Source organism: Mercenaria mercenaria, chromosome 2 (genome assembly GCF_021730395.1).
Source record: "Mercenaria mercenaria strain notata chromosome 2, MADL_Memer_1, whole genome shotgun sequence".
NCBI lineage: Eukaryota > Metazoa > Mollusca > Bivalvia > Venerida > Veneridae > Mercenaria > Mercenaria mercenaria.
In genome coordinates this window covers 65,641,709-65,657,523 of record NC_069362.1, presented here as the reverse complement: position 1 = coordinate 65,657,523, position 15,815 = coordinate 65,641,709, and the positions used below count along the sequence as shown (strand labels likewise).

The following is a 15,815-nucleotide window of genomic DNA, read 5'->3' as shown; positions in this document are numbered from 1 at the left end:
TCATGAAGATCCATTGAAAAAAATGGCCTCTAGAGAGGTCAAAAGATTTTTCTAATTTTAGACCTATTGACCTAGTTTTTGATCGCAGTTGACTCAGTTTCAAACTTGACCTATATATCATCAAAATAAACATTCAGACTAACTTTCATACAGATCCCATGAAAAATATGGCCTCTAGAGAGGTCACAACGTTTTTTCATTATTTGACCTACTGACCTACTTTTTGATGGCACGTGACCCACTTTCAAACTTGACCTAGATATCATCAAGATGAACATTCTGACCAATTTTTATGGAGTTCCATTCACAAGTATGGCCTCTAGAGAGGTCACAAGGTTTTTCTATTATTTGACCTAATGACCTAGTTTTTGACCGCACGTGACCCAGTTTCAAATTTGACTTAGATATCATCAAGGTGAACATTCTGACCAATTTTCATGAAGATCCATTGAAAAATATGTCCTCTAGGGAGGTCACAAGGATTTTCTATTTTTAGACCTAATGACCTAGTTTTGGACCGCAGTTGACCCAGTTTCGAACTTGACCTAGATATCATCAAGATGAACATTCTGACCAATTTTCATGCAGATTCCATTAAAAATATGGCCTCTACAGAGGTCAGAAGGTTTTTCTATTATTTGACCTACTGACCTAGTTTTTGACAGCATGTGACCCAGTTTCAAACTTGACCTAGATATCATCAAGATGAACATTCAGACCAACTTTCATACAGATCCCATGAAAAATATGGCCTTTAGAGAGGTCACAAGGTTTTTCTATTATTTGACCTACTGACCTAGTTTTTGAAGCCACATGACCCAGTTTCGAACTTGACCTAGATATCATCAAGGTGAACGTTCTGACCAATTTTCATGAAGATCTTGTGAAATATACGGCCTCTAGAGAGGTCACAAGGTTTTTCTATTTTTAGACCTACTGACCTAGTTTTTGAAGGCACGTGACCCAGTTTCGAACTTGACCTAGATATCATCAAGGTGAACATTCTGACCAATTTTCATGAAGATCTTGTGAAATATACGGCCTCTAGAGAGGTCACAAGGTTTTTCTATTTTTAGACCTACTGACCTAGTTTTTAACGGCACGTGACCCAGTTTCGAACTTGACCTAGATATCATCAAGGTGAACATTCTGACCAAATTTCATAAAGATCCCATGAAAAATGTGACCTCTAGAGTTGTCACAAGCAAAAGTTTACGGACGGACGGACTGACGGATGACGGACACCGCGGGATCACAAAAGCTCACCTTGTCACTTTGTGACAGGTGAGCTAAAAATAATTGTACATATACTGCAATTTATTTCGAATTTCTACATACCAACTTTCATTTTCCAATAAAATGAAATAGTTTCTGTGCTTTTTAAAGGAAATTAAAATGTTCACTTTCCTTAGTATTGGACCTTTAAATTTCATCAGGTCTCCTTGCCTAAAAAATTATCATGGCCTAAAATAAAATAGAGCTTGTCTCTCTGTCGCAACCAACCAAAATGAAAAAAGAGAAGGCCCTGAAAGCCCAGTATTGCTCATCAGACTTAGTTCTTACCCCAGATAACCTAGTAACTAATCTGGCCTAGATTTCACATACAAACATTTTCACCATACTTTATGTAAATCAGGTAGATCATTAACCATATTCTTCAATGCTTTGACCCAGTGACACAGTTTTTGACCTCAATTTTTTTTTTCCTGACAGAACCTTACATGCACCATGCACAACTACTGTTGTTACTGATCACTTGTGTGAAGTTTCATTAAACTGTCTAAAGGATGAGGAGAGTTGGTGCGCACAAGATTTTGTCTACCAATAAATGGACAGATGGATGAATGGACAGACAATTTAAAACAAGAGCACCGCCTTGCGGGTGCTGACGCTCATCTGATTTTTTTTGTATAATAGAAATATTGTCCTATCCATGATTTTCTAAGTCTAAAAAGGGCCATCACTCTTGCAAAAAGCAGGATAGAGTTATGTTTCTTGATGTACAGTGTCCACTTATGATGGTGAAAAACTGTTGCAAGTTTTAAAGCAATAGCTTTGATAGTTTATGAGAAAAGTTGACTTAAACATAATATTCAACCAAGAAAATGATTTTTCTAAGTCCAAAAAGGGCAATAATTATTGCAAAAAGCAGGATGGAGTTATGTTGCTTGCTGTACAGGGTCAGCTTATGATGGTGAACAAGAGTTGCAAGTTTTAAAGCAATAGCTTCGATAGTTTAAGAGAAAAAGTTGACCTAAACATAAAACTTAACCAAGAAATCTGATATTTTCTAAGTCCAAAGGGGCCATAAATCTTGCAAAAAGCAGGATGGAGTTATGTTTCTTGCTGTACAGGGTCAGCTTATGATGGTGAACAAGTGTTGCAAGTTTTAAAGGAATAGCTTTGATAGTTTAGGATAAAAGCTGACCTAAACATAAAACTTAACCAAGAAAACTGATTTTCTAAGTCCAAAAGGGGCAATAATCTTTGCAAAAAGTAAGATGGAGTTATGTTTCTTGATGTACAGGGTCTGCTTATGATGGTGAATAAGTATTCCAAGTTTCAAAGCAATAGCTTTGATAGTTTAGGAGAAAAGTTGACCTAAACATAAAACTTAACCAAGAAATCTGATATTTTCTAAGTCCAAAAGGGGCCATAAATCTTGCAAAAAGCAGGATGGAGTTATGTTTCTTGCTGTACAGGGTCAGCTTATGATGGTGAACAAGTGTTGCAAGTTTTAAAGGAATAGCTTTGATAGTTTAGGATAAAAGCTGACCTAAACATAAAACTTAACCAAGAAAACTGATTTTCTAAGTCCAAAAGGGGCAATAATTCTTGCAAAAAGTAAGATGGAGTTATGTTTCTTGATGTACAGGGTCTGCTTATGATGGTGAACAAGTATTCCAAGTTTCAAAGCAATAGCTTTGATAGTTTAGGAGAAAAGTTGACCTAAACATAAAACTTAACCAAGAAATCTGATATTTTTCTAAGTAAAAAAGGGGGCCATAAATCTTGCAAAAAGCAAGATGGAGTTATGTTTCTTGCTATAACAGGGTCAGGTTATGATGGTGAACAAGTATTCCAAGTTTCAAAGCAATAGCTTTGATAGTTTAGGAGAAAAGCTGACCTAAACATAAAACTTAACCAGGCAACGCCGACGCAGACGCCGACGCCGACGCCGACAACCGCTCAAGTGATGACAATAACTCATCATTTTTTTTCAAAAAATCAGATGAGCTAACTAGTATACCCCACCCCTTACTACTTTGTTGTTTGTGGGGTACAAATATGCTACAAGCATATACCTTGTGTCAGGATCCAAAGTCTGTAGTAATGGTAACAGTAACCTAGCAACTGTATCCATGACATCAATCTGTAACTGTAGTAACTGAACTTGATATACTGTATCCATGTACCTCTGTAGCTGCTCGTAACTCGCATACCTATACACTGGCGCACGAGAATGACCTCCTGAAATATTGTTACCTGTATAAGCTTGTACTTTTACAGCAAAAGGATAAAATACTCCTTATCTTGCGGAGAATTTAACACTTAGCCATAAATAAAAGTCTGACACTCAACCATCATACAGAAGTCTGTCACTTAACTATCAGATAGAAGTTCAACACTCAAACTGCATTAGTCAAATAATTAAGAGGGCTGAACCTGAGAAATATCACTTCTTTTACTGCGCATTTACTAACTGTTGAATTATTATAGAAATTTGACTAAGATGTCAGCTAATTCAATTACGATTACATGGATATGTATTATTTTCTGAGTTCTTTTGTCTTAAATACATAAAACTTCAAAGATAACCCCTGACCACATTCAGCTCAAGCAAAACTAAGTGTTTCTTTCATAAACAACAAGAGGGCCATAATGGCCCTATATTGCTCGCCTGTTATCATTGAACTTAAGGACAAGAAGGTCAAACAACAAAGGGAAGAAATCTAACCAAAAAGAAAAAAAAATTCTTACAAGGTACAGAGATGTCAAAATACACTTAAAAATTGGAGGTACCATCCATGTTGTACTACAGAAAAGTGGTCTCAGTTTTTCCCTTCAGCCAATAATAAAAAAGTTACTAAATAAGCTACTTATAGTAACATAAAAGGGAAGATGATAGGGAATGGTCACAGGTTACATCTGTATTAGTATCAATTCATTCTTGTAAGCGGTATAAATGCTAGACGAAGCGGTCCCATTTGGTTAACCAAGAGATGGCCTATATAAAGCAACCTAAGTCCAAAATGAGGTCAAGGTCAAACTGAGGTCAGGTGATGTCTGAAGATGAGGAATGTTCACAGGTTACATCTGCATTAGTATCAAGTCATTCTAGTAAGGGGTATTGATGCTAGACGAAACGGTCCCATTTGGTTAACCTCGTACGGACGGACAAATGGACGTTCTAACGAAATGGTATTTATGTGACACCCCCATTGTTCTCTCTATTGTTCTAACAGTCACATAAAAAAAAAAGGTCACATATACAGAACGGAATGAATGACATCAAAGAGAAAGTACCGTTATGCAGTCACTTAACCATCATTTCGCGGGCACGGACGGACAGGAAGATCACTATATGCCTCCGTAGATGCCAGGGACATAAAAATAATTGTAAGTGAACAAAAGAAGGATCTACCAAATAAAAACAAGAGCACTGCAATGCAACACAAATGCAGAGCAATATACACACAAAACAAAGTCATATGACCTCTGACCCCTAAGTGTAACTTTGACCTTGAAGTGAGCCATCCGAAACACACGCTCTGCACGTCATGAACATTTGTGTCAGGTTTCTTTGAAATCCTTCAAGGGGTTCAAGTGTTACAAAGCAGAAGGGAAATTGCTAACCAACAGACAGACAGATGGACACCGAGGCAATAACATAACACATCCCTTCCGGCGTATAAAAAGGAATCGAGATCTTATGGTGATACAAGTTGTGTGCAAGTTTGGTTAAAATCAAATCATATATGAAGCTGCACATACACAAGGTTTTTCTTTGATTTGACCTATTGACCTCGTTTTTGACCCCAGATGACCCATTTTCGAACTCGGCCTAGATTTCATCAAGGAAATCATTCTGACAAAAATTCATGAAGATCAATTGAAAAATAGAGCCTCTATTGCATACACAAGGTTTTTCCTTGATTTGACCTAGTGACCTAGTTTTTTACCCCAGATGACCCATTTTCAAACTCAGCCTAGATTTCACCAAGGTTATCATTCTGACTAAATTCCATGAAGATCAGTTGAAAAATACAGCCTCTATCGCATACACAAGCTAAATGTTGACAGACGACAGACAGACGACAGAGATCGAGTGATCAGAAAAACTCACCTGAGCAGCTCAGGTGAGCTAAAAATAGGGGGCGGAGCCAGACGAAAAATAGGAGGTGCACAAGTTCATATCATGATAAAGACTCATGCAAGGTTGCATCAATTTATATCAAATACTTTTGAGCTAGGGGCGTCACGAACTACGGACGGACGGATGGACAAGACCAAATCTATATGCCTCCACAACTTATGGGGGGGGGGGGGGGGGGGGGGGCACAAAGAAACCACTATCGTGCAGACAAGAAATTGTTGACGGACACATGGACTTCCGCACGCACAGACGACGGACTAAGGGTGATCACAAAAGCTCACCTTGTCACTATATGACAGATGAGCTAAAAAACCAAACAAACACCATCACAAGTTGATAGCAAAACAGCACACCTACTGGTATTCTTATGACTTTTGGGGCGTAAAATATCAAAGAGCATAGCATTTTATGACGACAAATCCCAACTGCCTGTGGCGGGATTCGAACTTGCTTGGGTACTAGTCCAATGCTCTGACCACTGAGCAAAAGAGTCGACTCCCTAATACAGTGTCAGAGATTGACTTTAAACATGTAGGCTATGCATAAGCTAACGTAACAATATAAGATTATAATGATGTGTAGCAGCACCTTTTAACAGTTAACCGTGAAAACTATAGCGGCATGCTCTTATATTAAAGTTTGGTATGTAGTGCTATGGCTTAAATTGCTTACTAACAAACATATCAATTTCTTACACCAATCACATATTAAGTGAGGTGCGGCAATCTTCAGTATCATGCTTTCTCTGCAAGTCATTATCTCAGTAAGTAAGCAACAATTTTATGTGATATTTTCAAAAAGTATTGCAAACAGAACAAGAGCACCACCTTGCAAATGCAGATGCTCATCTGATGTTTTGTCTCTGTATAACAGAAATATTGTCATACCCATGATTTTCTATGTCCAAAAGGGGCCATAATTCTTGCAAAAAAGCAATGAAGAGTTATGACACTTGCTGTGCGGAGTCAGCTTTTAATGGCAAATAACTGCTCCAAGTTTTAAAGCAATAGCTTTGACTGTAAAGGAGAAAAGTTGACCTAAACGCAAAACAACCATGAAATCTGATATTTTCTAATATGAAAAGGGGCCATAATTCTTGCAAAAAGCAGGATGGAGTTCTTTTTCTTGCTGTACAGAGTCAGCTTATGATGGTGAACAAGTGTTGCATGTTTTAAAGCCATAGCTTTGATAGTTCAGGAAAAAGGCTGACCCAAACACAAAACTTAACCAAGAAATCTGATTTTCTAAGTCCAAAAGGGGCCATAATTCTTGCAAAAAGCAAAATGGAGTTATGTTTCTTGCTGTACTGAGTCTGTTTTTGATGGTGAACAAGTGTTGCAAGTTTTAAAGCAATAGCTTTGATAGTTCAGGAGAAAAATTGACCAAAACATAAAACTTAACCAAGAAATCTGATATTTTCTAAGTCAAAAAAGGGCCATAATTCTTGCAAAAAAGCAATGAAGAGTTATGACACTTGCTGTGCGGAGTCAGCTTTTAATGGCAAATAACTGCTCCAAGTTTTAAAGCAATAGCTTTGACTGTAAAGGAGAAAAGTTGACCTAAACGCAAAACAACCATGAAATCTGATATTTTCTAATATGAAAAGGGGCCATAATTCTTGCAAAAAGCAGGATGGAGTTCTTTTTCTTGCTGTACAGAGTCAGCTTATGATGGTGAACAAGTGTTGCATGTTTTAAAGCCATAGCTTTGATAGTTCAGGAAAAAGGCTGACCCAAACACAAAACTTAACCAAGAAATCTGATTTTCTAAGTCCAAAAGGGGCCATAATTCTTGCAAAAAGCAAAATGGAGTTATGTTTCTTGCTGTACTGAGTCTGCTTTTGATGGTGAACAAGTGTTGCAAGTTTTAAAGCAATAGCTTTGATAGTTCAGGAGAAAGATTGACCAAAACATAAAACTTAACCAAGAAATCTGATATTTTCTAAGTCCAAAAAGGGCCATAATTCTTGCAAAAGGCAGGATGGAGTTATATTTCTTGCAGTACAGAGTCAGCTATTGATGGTGAGCAAGTGCTGCAAGTTTTAAAGCAATAGCTTTGATAGTTTAGGAGAAAAGCTGACCTAAACATAAAACTTAACCAGGCAACGCCGACTCTGGCGCGGATCAAGTAATGACAATAACTCATCATTTTTTTTTTCAAAAATTCAGATGAGCTGAAAATGTACTTTGGTATGGATTGTTGTTGTTTTCTTTCCACTCTACACATTTCATGGCTCATGTGACAGTTTTTTGATCAGCTCTTGTAGTGTGGTACATTTTGTTTTAAAGAGGACAAACACAGAGAAGGAATTTGCATCACTTTGCATCCAAAGATTAATTCCAATAAAATATTCCAAACATAATGAAATGTACCTTTTTCTGTATATTTTCCATACCAGACTGACAAACTGCTGGGCTCTGCTAGAGGCAGCTTTATTGATGGACCATCACGATGTATAACCGCAGCCCCTAACTTTCCTGAAAGGACACTCACATGAAAAACACTGTGAATTCATGGTTTATATTCATAAGGGACTAATTTTCATGGATTTCATTATTGTGTCAATCCACAAAACTAAATCCCACAAAACAAAAGTGTTCTCATTCTTCTACATTGTATTTTGATAACTGAAAATCCAAAGAAATAGGTCTTCTGGGCAAAACAAGAGCTGTCTCCATAGGATGACATATGCCCCCGATGGCACTTTGAATGAGTAGTTATGGCCGATGTTAGAGTTTAGGACCTTTGACCTACGGAGCTGGGTCTTGCGCGCGACACGTCGTCTAACTGTGCCACACATTCATGCGTAGTTATTTTAAAATCCATGCATGAATGACAAAGATATGGACCGGACACGCCCATCAATGCACTATCATGAAAAATGACCTTTAACGTCTAAGTGTGACCTTGACCTTTGAGCTACGGACCTGGGTCTTGCGCGCGACATGTCGTCTTACTGTGGTACACATTCATGCCAAGTTATTTGAAAATCCATCAATCAATGACAAAGATATGGACCGGACACGCCCATCAATGCACTATCCTTTAATGTCTAAGTGTGACCTTGACCTTTGAGCTACGGACCTGGGTCTTGCGCGCGACACGTCGTCTTACTGTGGTACACATTCATGCCAAGTTATTTGAAAATCCATCCATCGATGACAAAGATATGGACCGGACACAAAAATTGCGGACAGACTGACAGACTGACAGACAGACGACAGACGGACAGACGGTTCAAAAACTATATGCCTCCCTTCGGGGGCATAAAAAAACAACATTAAATGATTTCACAGGATACTGTAAAATCTGGTAAATAAGCGTATAAGCTTATAATAATTTTAGTGACACTTTTATGCGCCTATTTTTGATATGCGCTTATACTTAAGCCAAAACTATGCGCTTATTTTTGATATGCGCTTATAGACAAGCCATGAGCGCCTATTTTTGATATATCAGGAATATCGAGTGCTTACCTTGGTTGAAAAAAACAACAAAATAAAACATTGTCAAGGACGTGCACAGTGAACTACTTCCTATAGGCCCACGGTATTTACCCATAATGAAAGCATAATGAACTTCATAATTTGCAAAATATGGTCAATCTCTCAGACCATTCAATAACTGTTTAACGCTAAGATTGTAGCATTTTATCCATACTCTTTTCAAACATTTACAAAAGAATGACAAACTGTTATGACAATGCAAACAACTTTTCTGGTATTCAAACTTTAACTTTAATTTACTTAAAAACGTTTTCTGTTCGAAAAGCATGATTATTGTAAACAGTTATCGTTTATCTGACAATAGACGTTATAATTTTTTAACACCTATCGGCTATTCAACAGGTAAGAAAATTTGTCACCTGTAATTATGATAAACAATTATCACGGTATAATACCGTTAATTACGTCTTTTTTCTGCATCTGTTGTTTGTTTACCAGTAATCGGATATGCGCCTACTTACAACACAAAATTATGGTAAGGGCATGACATGTGCTTATTATTCCATACGGAATAACGGTAAGGCCGTATGCGCTTACTTTTGGTATGTGCTTATACTCGAATATGCGCTTATTTACCAGATTCTACAGTATATGCAAAAACAATAAAAATCTTCAGTCTTACAAAAGGCATGTTGCTATGCTATAATGAATGTGTATGCAAAGTGATTTTACTATCAATCCCTGCAACACAAACTTACTGACCAGACATGAAAATTGACTAAAAATCTTTGATCTATAAATATTACCTTGCTCTTTAAGCTAGAGGTCTCAGTCCCCATAGGACACCTCATCTTGTTATTGTAAATGCTTGTGCTAAGTTATTTAAATATCAATCTATGTAAAGGTCTTTTCAGCTTAAAAGACTAAATCTTTGACCTCCAAGTGTGACCTTGACCTTTTAGCAAGACTGTATCTTACAAGCAACATATCATTTTGACATAGCAGTCATTTATGCAATGTCATTCACGCAGGTCAAAGTTCTCAACTGAAAACGATTTCTAAAAGCAGACACACATATAAACTTTGTGATCATCATGTAGGTGACATTAAACAAGCTGCTATGTACAAAGTAAAGCCACTTACTGAAGTCAGTTGTATGCAAGTTCTGTTCCATCTTTTGGAAGGACAGTAAGATATACTCGACCATTTTCTTGGAATAATAAATGTCTGCCAGATCAGAATCAGCTGAAATAAAAGATTATCATATGTATAAATCAATATAAAATCAATTACAATATATATAAAGGTAAAGTATGAAGTACAAGATAATTATAACTATTCATTTACGAATGTAGATCTTGTGCTCTTTACTTCTTTTGTTTGTAATCTATCAATGTATCAAGCTACGATGAATTCCCTTCATTGGTGTAATATCTGTCATTCTAAAATGAAAAATATGAAAAATTAAGCTTAAAATGGGAAGTAGTTTTATAAATTATTAACATCAAGGCAGACTGTTTTTAATGCTTTTCAATCACTCTTGTTGCCCGACATTACATTCCCCACAGTGGGTTGAAATTATTGAAATGAATACCGGTACTTCCAGATGTGAGTGATACCAATATAGCCAAATAAACTAGTTTAATGCGAATGTACGGAAAATGCATAAAGGAAAAAGGGCTCAATATAAAACACATCCCATGATGTTTTTCTTAGGCCAAAACAGTCTGTGTAGTTTTCAGTTTCAGGTACGTTACAACCTTGACTTTAGACCTAGTAACAATACTGCTAGCTGCTGGCTAGGGACTACCAAATCTGGACGACCACCAAACCGGACAGTTCTGTAAATGCTTTATTTCGGTCTTTAACCTTGCTCATCTATTTACGATCAAATGAATGCTTGATTTTCAACAACACATCGAAGTTACAAAGGTTAAGTTTAAGTATTTTATAATAAATGCTACATTTCATTTTGTCTGCACTTATGAAGCATGTTTACATGTCGGGAGAAGTCAGTAGTTGCTCGATGTGCATGCGCAATATTTCCGTGAAGTCCCGCCATTAAATCTAAAGGCCCCATGCAAATTTGAGTTAAGCAGACAAGATGTTTAGTAAACACTTAAACCAGGGAAATACAGCTTTGATAATTTAGTGCATGATTTTAATACACCCTAAAACACATTTTCATATCAAAATATTTCCTCTGAAAAGTGAAATTTTAGAAGATTCAGTCGGTAGAGATACGATTAAATCATCGATTCAAGAGAGGTAATTCGTACAATTCTATGACCCAGACACAGTATGACTATTTTCCCTAGGTTGAAAATAAAGTTCAACTCAATATTGAACGTAAAATGAAAATCAACAAAGCAGTCTGAAAGACAGCTAAATCCCCAGCCACTGCTATGGATAGTGAAAGGGTAAACCTTTGATTTTAGCTGTGACCTTGACCTTGAACTGACATGGCTGACTCATGAATTCTGCACAACGTCTTGATGAGGTGATCATTTGACCAAAGTTTCATGAAAATCCTTCAAGGGGTTTAGGAGATACAGAGCTGAAACCTTTGACCTTCAGTTGTGACCTTGACCTTGAGTTGACATGGCTGACTCATGAGTTCTTGATGAGGTGATCATTTGACCCAAGTTTGATGAAAATCCTTCAAGGGGTTAAGGAGATACAGAGTGGACACCAAATGGAAGGCTCAAACCTTCGACCCTTAGTTGTGACCTTGACCTTGAGCTGGCATGGTTGACTCATAATTTCTGCACATCGTTCTGATGAGGTAATCATTTGACCCAAGTTTTATAAAATTCCTTCAAGGGGTTTAGGAGAGCGAACACGAAATGGAAGGCTCAAACCTTTGACCTTCAGTTGTGACCTTGACCTTGAGCCAACATGGCTGACTCATAAGTTCTGCACATCGCCTTGATGAGGTGATCATTTGACCCAAGTTTGATGAAAATCCTTCAAGGGTTTAGGAGATATAGAGCGGACACAAAATAGAAGGCTCAAACCTTTGACCCTAAGTTGTGACCTTGACCTTGAGCCGGGATGACTGACTCATGGGTTCTGCACATCGTCTTGATGAGGTGATCATTTGACCCAAGTTTTATAAAATTCCTTCAAGGGGTTTAAGAGATATAGAGCGGACACAAAATGGAAGGCTCAAACTTTTGACCTTGAGTTGTGACCTTCACCTTGAGCCGGCATGGCTGACTCATGGGTTCTGCACATCGTCTTGATGAGATGATCATTTGACCCAAGTTTTATAAAATTCCTTCAAGGTGTTTAGGAGATATACAGCGGACAAGAATTGGAAGGCTCAAACCTTTGACCTTCAGTTGTGACCTTGACCTTGAGCCGACATGGCTGACTCATAAGTTCTGCACATCGCCTTGGTGAGGTGATCGTTTGACCCAAGTTTTATAAAATTCGTTCAAGGGGTTTAAGAGATATAGAGCGGACACAAAATGGAAGGCTCAAACTTTTGACCTTGAGTTGTGACCTTGACCTTGAGCCGACATAGCTGACTCATGGGTTCTGCACATCGTCTTGATGAGATGATCATTTGACCCAAGTTTTATAAAATTCCTTCAAGGGGTTTAGGAGATATAGAGCGGACAAGAAATGGAAAGCTCAAACCTTTGACCTTCAGTTGTGACCTTGACCTTGAGCCGACATGGCTGACTCATAAGTTCTGCACATCGCCTTGATGAGGTGATCGTTTGACCCAAGTTTGATGAAAATCCTTCAAGGGGTTTAGGAGATATAGAGCGGACACAAAATGGAAGGCTCAAACGTTTGACCCTATGTTGGGACCTTGACCTTGAGCCAGGATGACTGACTCATGGGTTCTGCACATCGTCTTGATGAGGTGATTATTTGACCCAAGTTTTATAAAATTCCTTCAAGGGGTTTAAGAGATATAGAGCAGACACAAAATGGAAGGCTCAAACCTTTGACCTTAAGTTGTGACCTTGACCTTGAGCTGGCATGGCTGACTCATGGGTTCTGCACATCATCTTGATGAGGTGATCATTTGACCCCAGTTTTATAAAATTCCTTCAAGTGGTTTAGGAGATATAGAGCGGACACAAAATGGCAGGCTCAAACCTTTGACCTTGAGTTGTGACCTTGACCTTGAACCGACAAGTCTGACTCCTGGGTTCTGCACATCGTCTTGATGAGGTGATCATTTGACCCAAGTTTCATGAAAATCCTTCAAGGGGTTTAGGAGATATGGAGCGGACACGATTTTGTTACAGACGGAAGGATGGACGGACGGAAGGACGGACGCAGACCATTCCTATAATCCCTCCGCCACGGCGGGGGATTAATAAAGTGTCAATGTCCATATATGGTCCTGAAACATGTTACTGTTAGACCTTAAAACAACGTGATTCGGTGACCCTTAGTTCAGGTCTCGAAAAAGTACTTGACCTAAATTTAGAAGTAAACAAATAGCTCTTTAGTTGGGAGAAGAACCTAGCTTTGTTCACATGAAATTTCAAGCATTAGATGCATCTATTTCCCCCGAGTTATCTTGAAAAATATTACAAAAGTGTCCGGTTGTAGGACGCTAGCCAGTAGGGATCATCTTCTGGCCATATAAATCAAACTATGAGTATGAAGTATGAAGGTGCTTGGCTGAATTTCATTGTTAATCCATAACCCAAAACTTTAACCTACTGACCATGAAACAACAAGGGTCTTCAAATGACCACAGGCTATTGTCCTAAGAAGTATGAGAACTATTAGCCCAAGCATTCACCACTTTTACTCACTTCACTGTTGTGCTTTTTACCATAGACATTCAAATCTAAAATAGGAAGCATCTGCTGACCACTGGCAGTAATCCTATGAAGTTTTCCATTGCAGCCAAAGCATTCTCAAGTATCTGATCATTTTGTTTGTTTGTTTGTTTGTTTTTGGTTTAATCGCCGTTTTTCAACAGTATTTCATATAATGGCGGACAGTTACCTGGATTCTGTACCAGTACAAACCTGTTCGCCGCAAGTTACTGCCAACTTCCCCACATGAATTATCAGAGGTGGAGGACGAATGATGTCAGACACAATGTCTTTTATCAAATCGTCACGGAGAACATACACCCCGCCCGGGGATTGAACTCGCAACCCCGTGATCCATAGACCAACGCTCTCCCTACTGAGCTAAGAGGGCGGGCTTGTATCTGATCAGAAACTGTTTTCAGTTTCAAGGCCAGTGACTGACTTTTAATCTATTCCCAAACAATAAGGGCCATTGTCTCACCACAATCATCCTATGCAGTCTAACCACTAGAGGTTCTAGTAGGAACTGTCTTCTGGCGACTTTTAAGCTACTGACATTCAAGACAAAAGGGTCCTTTTCTAACCATTGGTAATCATTCTATAAAGTTTGGCTACTGTTGGCTATAGCATTCTCCAGTTATTGATCGGAAACTGGTATCTACCAACAGACTAACCAACATGAGGAAAATCAATGCACCAACTCTTCTTCAAAGAGGGACATAAATATACTTGTTAATGTTGATATAAAAGATATCTCTATTTAGCTAAAGACAATTTTCAGATTTCCTATTCATGCAAATACCAATAAATATGGAAGTGGCTGCCAATGTAAATTGTTAAAATATTAGATACATAACATAAAAGAAATGGTAGGAAAATAACAAAACAATTCTATATACCTGATAAATGTTCCATATGTAAACTGTCCAACATGTGTAAGAGACTGGTATATGTTTGTGTAATATGCTGGGCTTGTTTAGCTTGAAGCTGTGTAAGTTGAGCATCCTCATCACCAGACTGTGTATACATGTATAAATGTTGAGAAACTTGATAAATGATAAACATATAATCTAATTTACTGGCTTTCTGTAACAGATTTTTGGTACATGTTTTTTTTTATAAATAATAAAATCATCATGTTATAAAACATGTATGACCAAAGTCAAAGACAGATAAATTACATGAATGATTTTGTTTTGTTCTAATAAATCAAGATGGATTTTAACAATTTATAGAGTTTCATCGACGACCTGGCCTATAGTACGGGAGGAGTTGGACCCACAAGATTTTGGAATGCACATATAGACAGATGTACAGCAGCAATGCTATATGCCCCCGTATGTGGGAGCGTAAAAAGTGGCACAATTTTGTTCAAATTTAAGACTGAGTTATGGAACCTGAAGAATGCAGGTCAGCTCATCATATTTATATTAAAAAAAAAAAAAAAGAAGCAAAATATTGTTACGGAATCTGCATACTGCAAGTCAGTTTATCACAGTAAATGAGCATACATGTGAAGCATCAATCATTTCCCGGGTGGTTACTGAGATAGCTTACATACAAAACTTAACCAAATTAGGATGCCAAAGCTGATGCCAATAAATGGGAGAGTGCAACAGATTTATCTATTCTTTCAATAATCAAGTTAAAAATGGCGTAAAAAATGGTAGTCGCACAATGGCTGATTCAAATAGTACTCAGTTTTTTAATCTTTGGGCTTATTCCTCATTTTCATAACTGATCTATGCTTGATATTTAGGAAGCATTTTCATAATGATAGTGTAGCATTACAGAATTTGTCATGTAAACTTAGGTCATAAACAAAATTACTATTTCAGATCTAAATTTTAGCTAATTTTGCAGGTTTTTTTTAATGAAAATATTTCTCCTGCATAAAATGTGACCCACCTCCGTATTTTTCCATTAATTCTTATTCAACACTTACAATATTCTTTCAGAAAATGCAAATCTTGTGTGCAAACTGAAGATATATGGGGATTGTTACCACACATGCAGAATGATGATGATGATGATGATGATAAAGATACATATTAGGTTTCAAGTCATTATCTTATATTGTACTAAAGTTATTTCCAGAAAGTGAAGATTGCCAAAAAAAAGCTTTATAACAAATGTTGCCGAAAAATATTAACCTTAAGAATAAACTAAGTATAACACCTTGGTGACCTTGACCTTTGG

At 37.5% G+C, this 15,815-nt stretch overlaps 1 protein-coding gene across 3 annotated transcripts in view; it reads right to left on the bottom strand.

The window, feature by feature from the left end:
• LOC128555190 (uncharacterized) overlaps nt 1–15,815 on the bottom strand; it is a 41,825-nt gene that overhangs the window by 5,806 nt on the left and 20,204 nt on the right. For all 3 annotated transcript variants that reach the window (XM_053536793.1, XM_053536794.1, XM_053536795.1), the window contains exons 7-10: nt 14,516–14,633; nt 9,967–10,068; nt 7,750–7,854; nt 3,306–3,471 (exon numbers count right to left, since the gene is read on the bottom strand). In XM_053536793.1, coding sequence (XP_053392768.1) covers nt 3,306–3,471; nt 7,750–7,854; nt 9,967–10,068; nt 14,516–14,633 — 491 coding nt within the window. The remainder of the gene's footprint in view (nt 1–3,305; nt 3,472–7,749; nt 7,855–9,966; nt 10,069–14,515; nt 14,634–15,815) is intronic.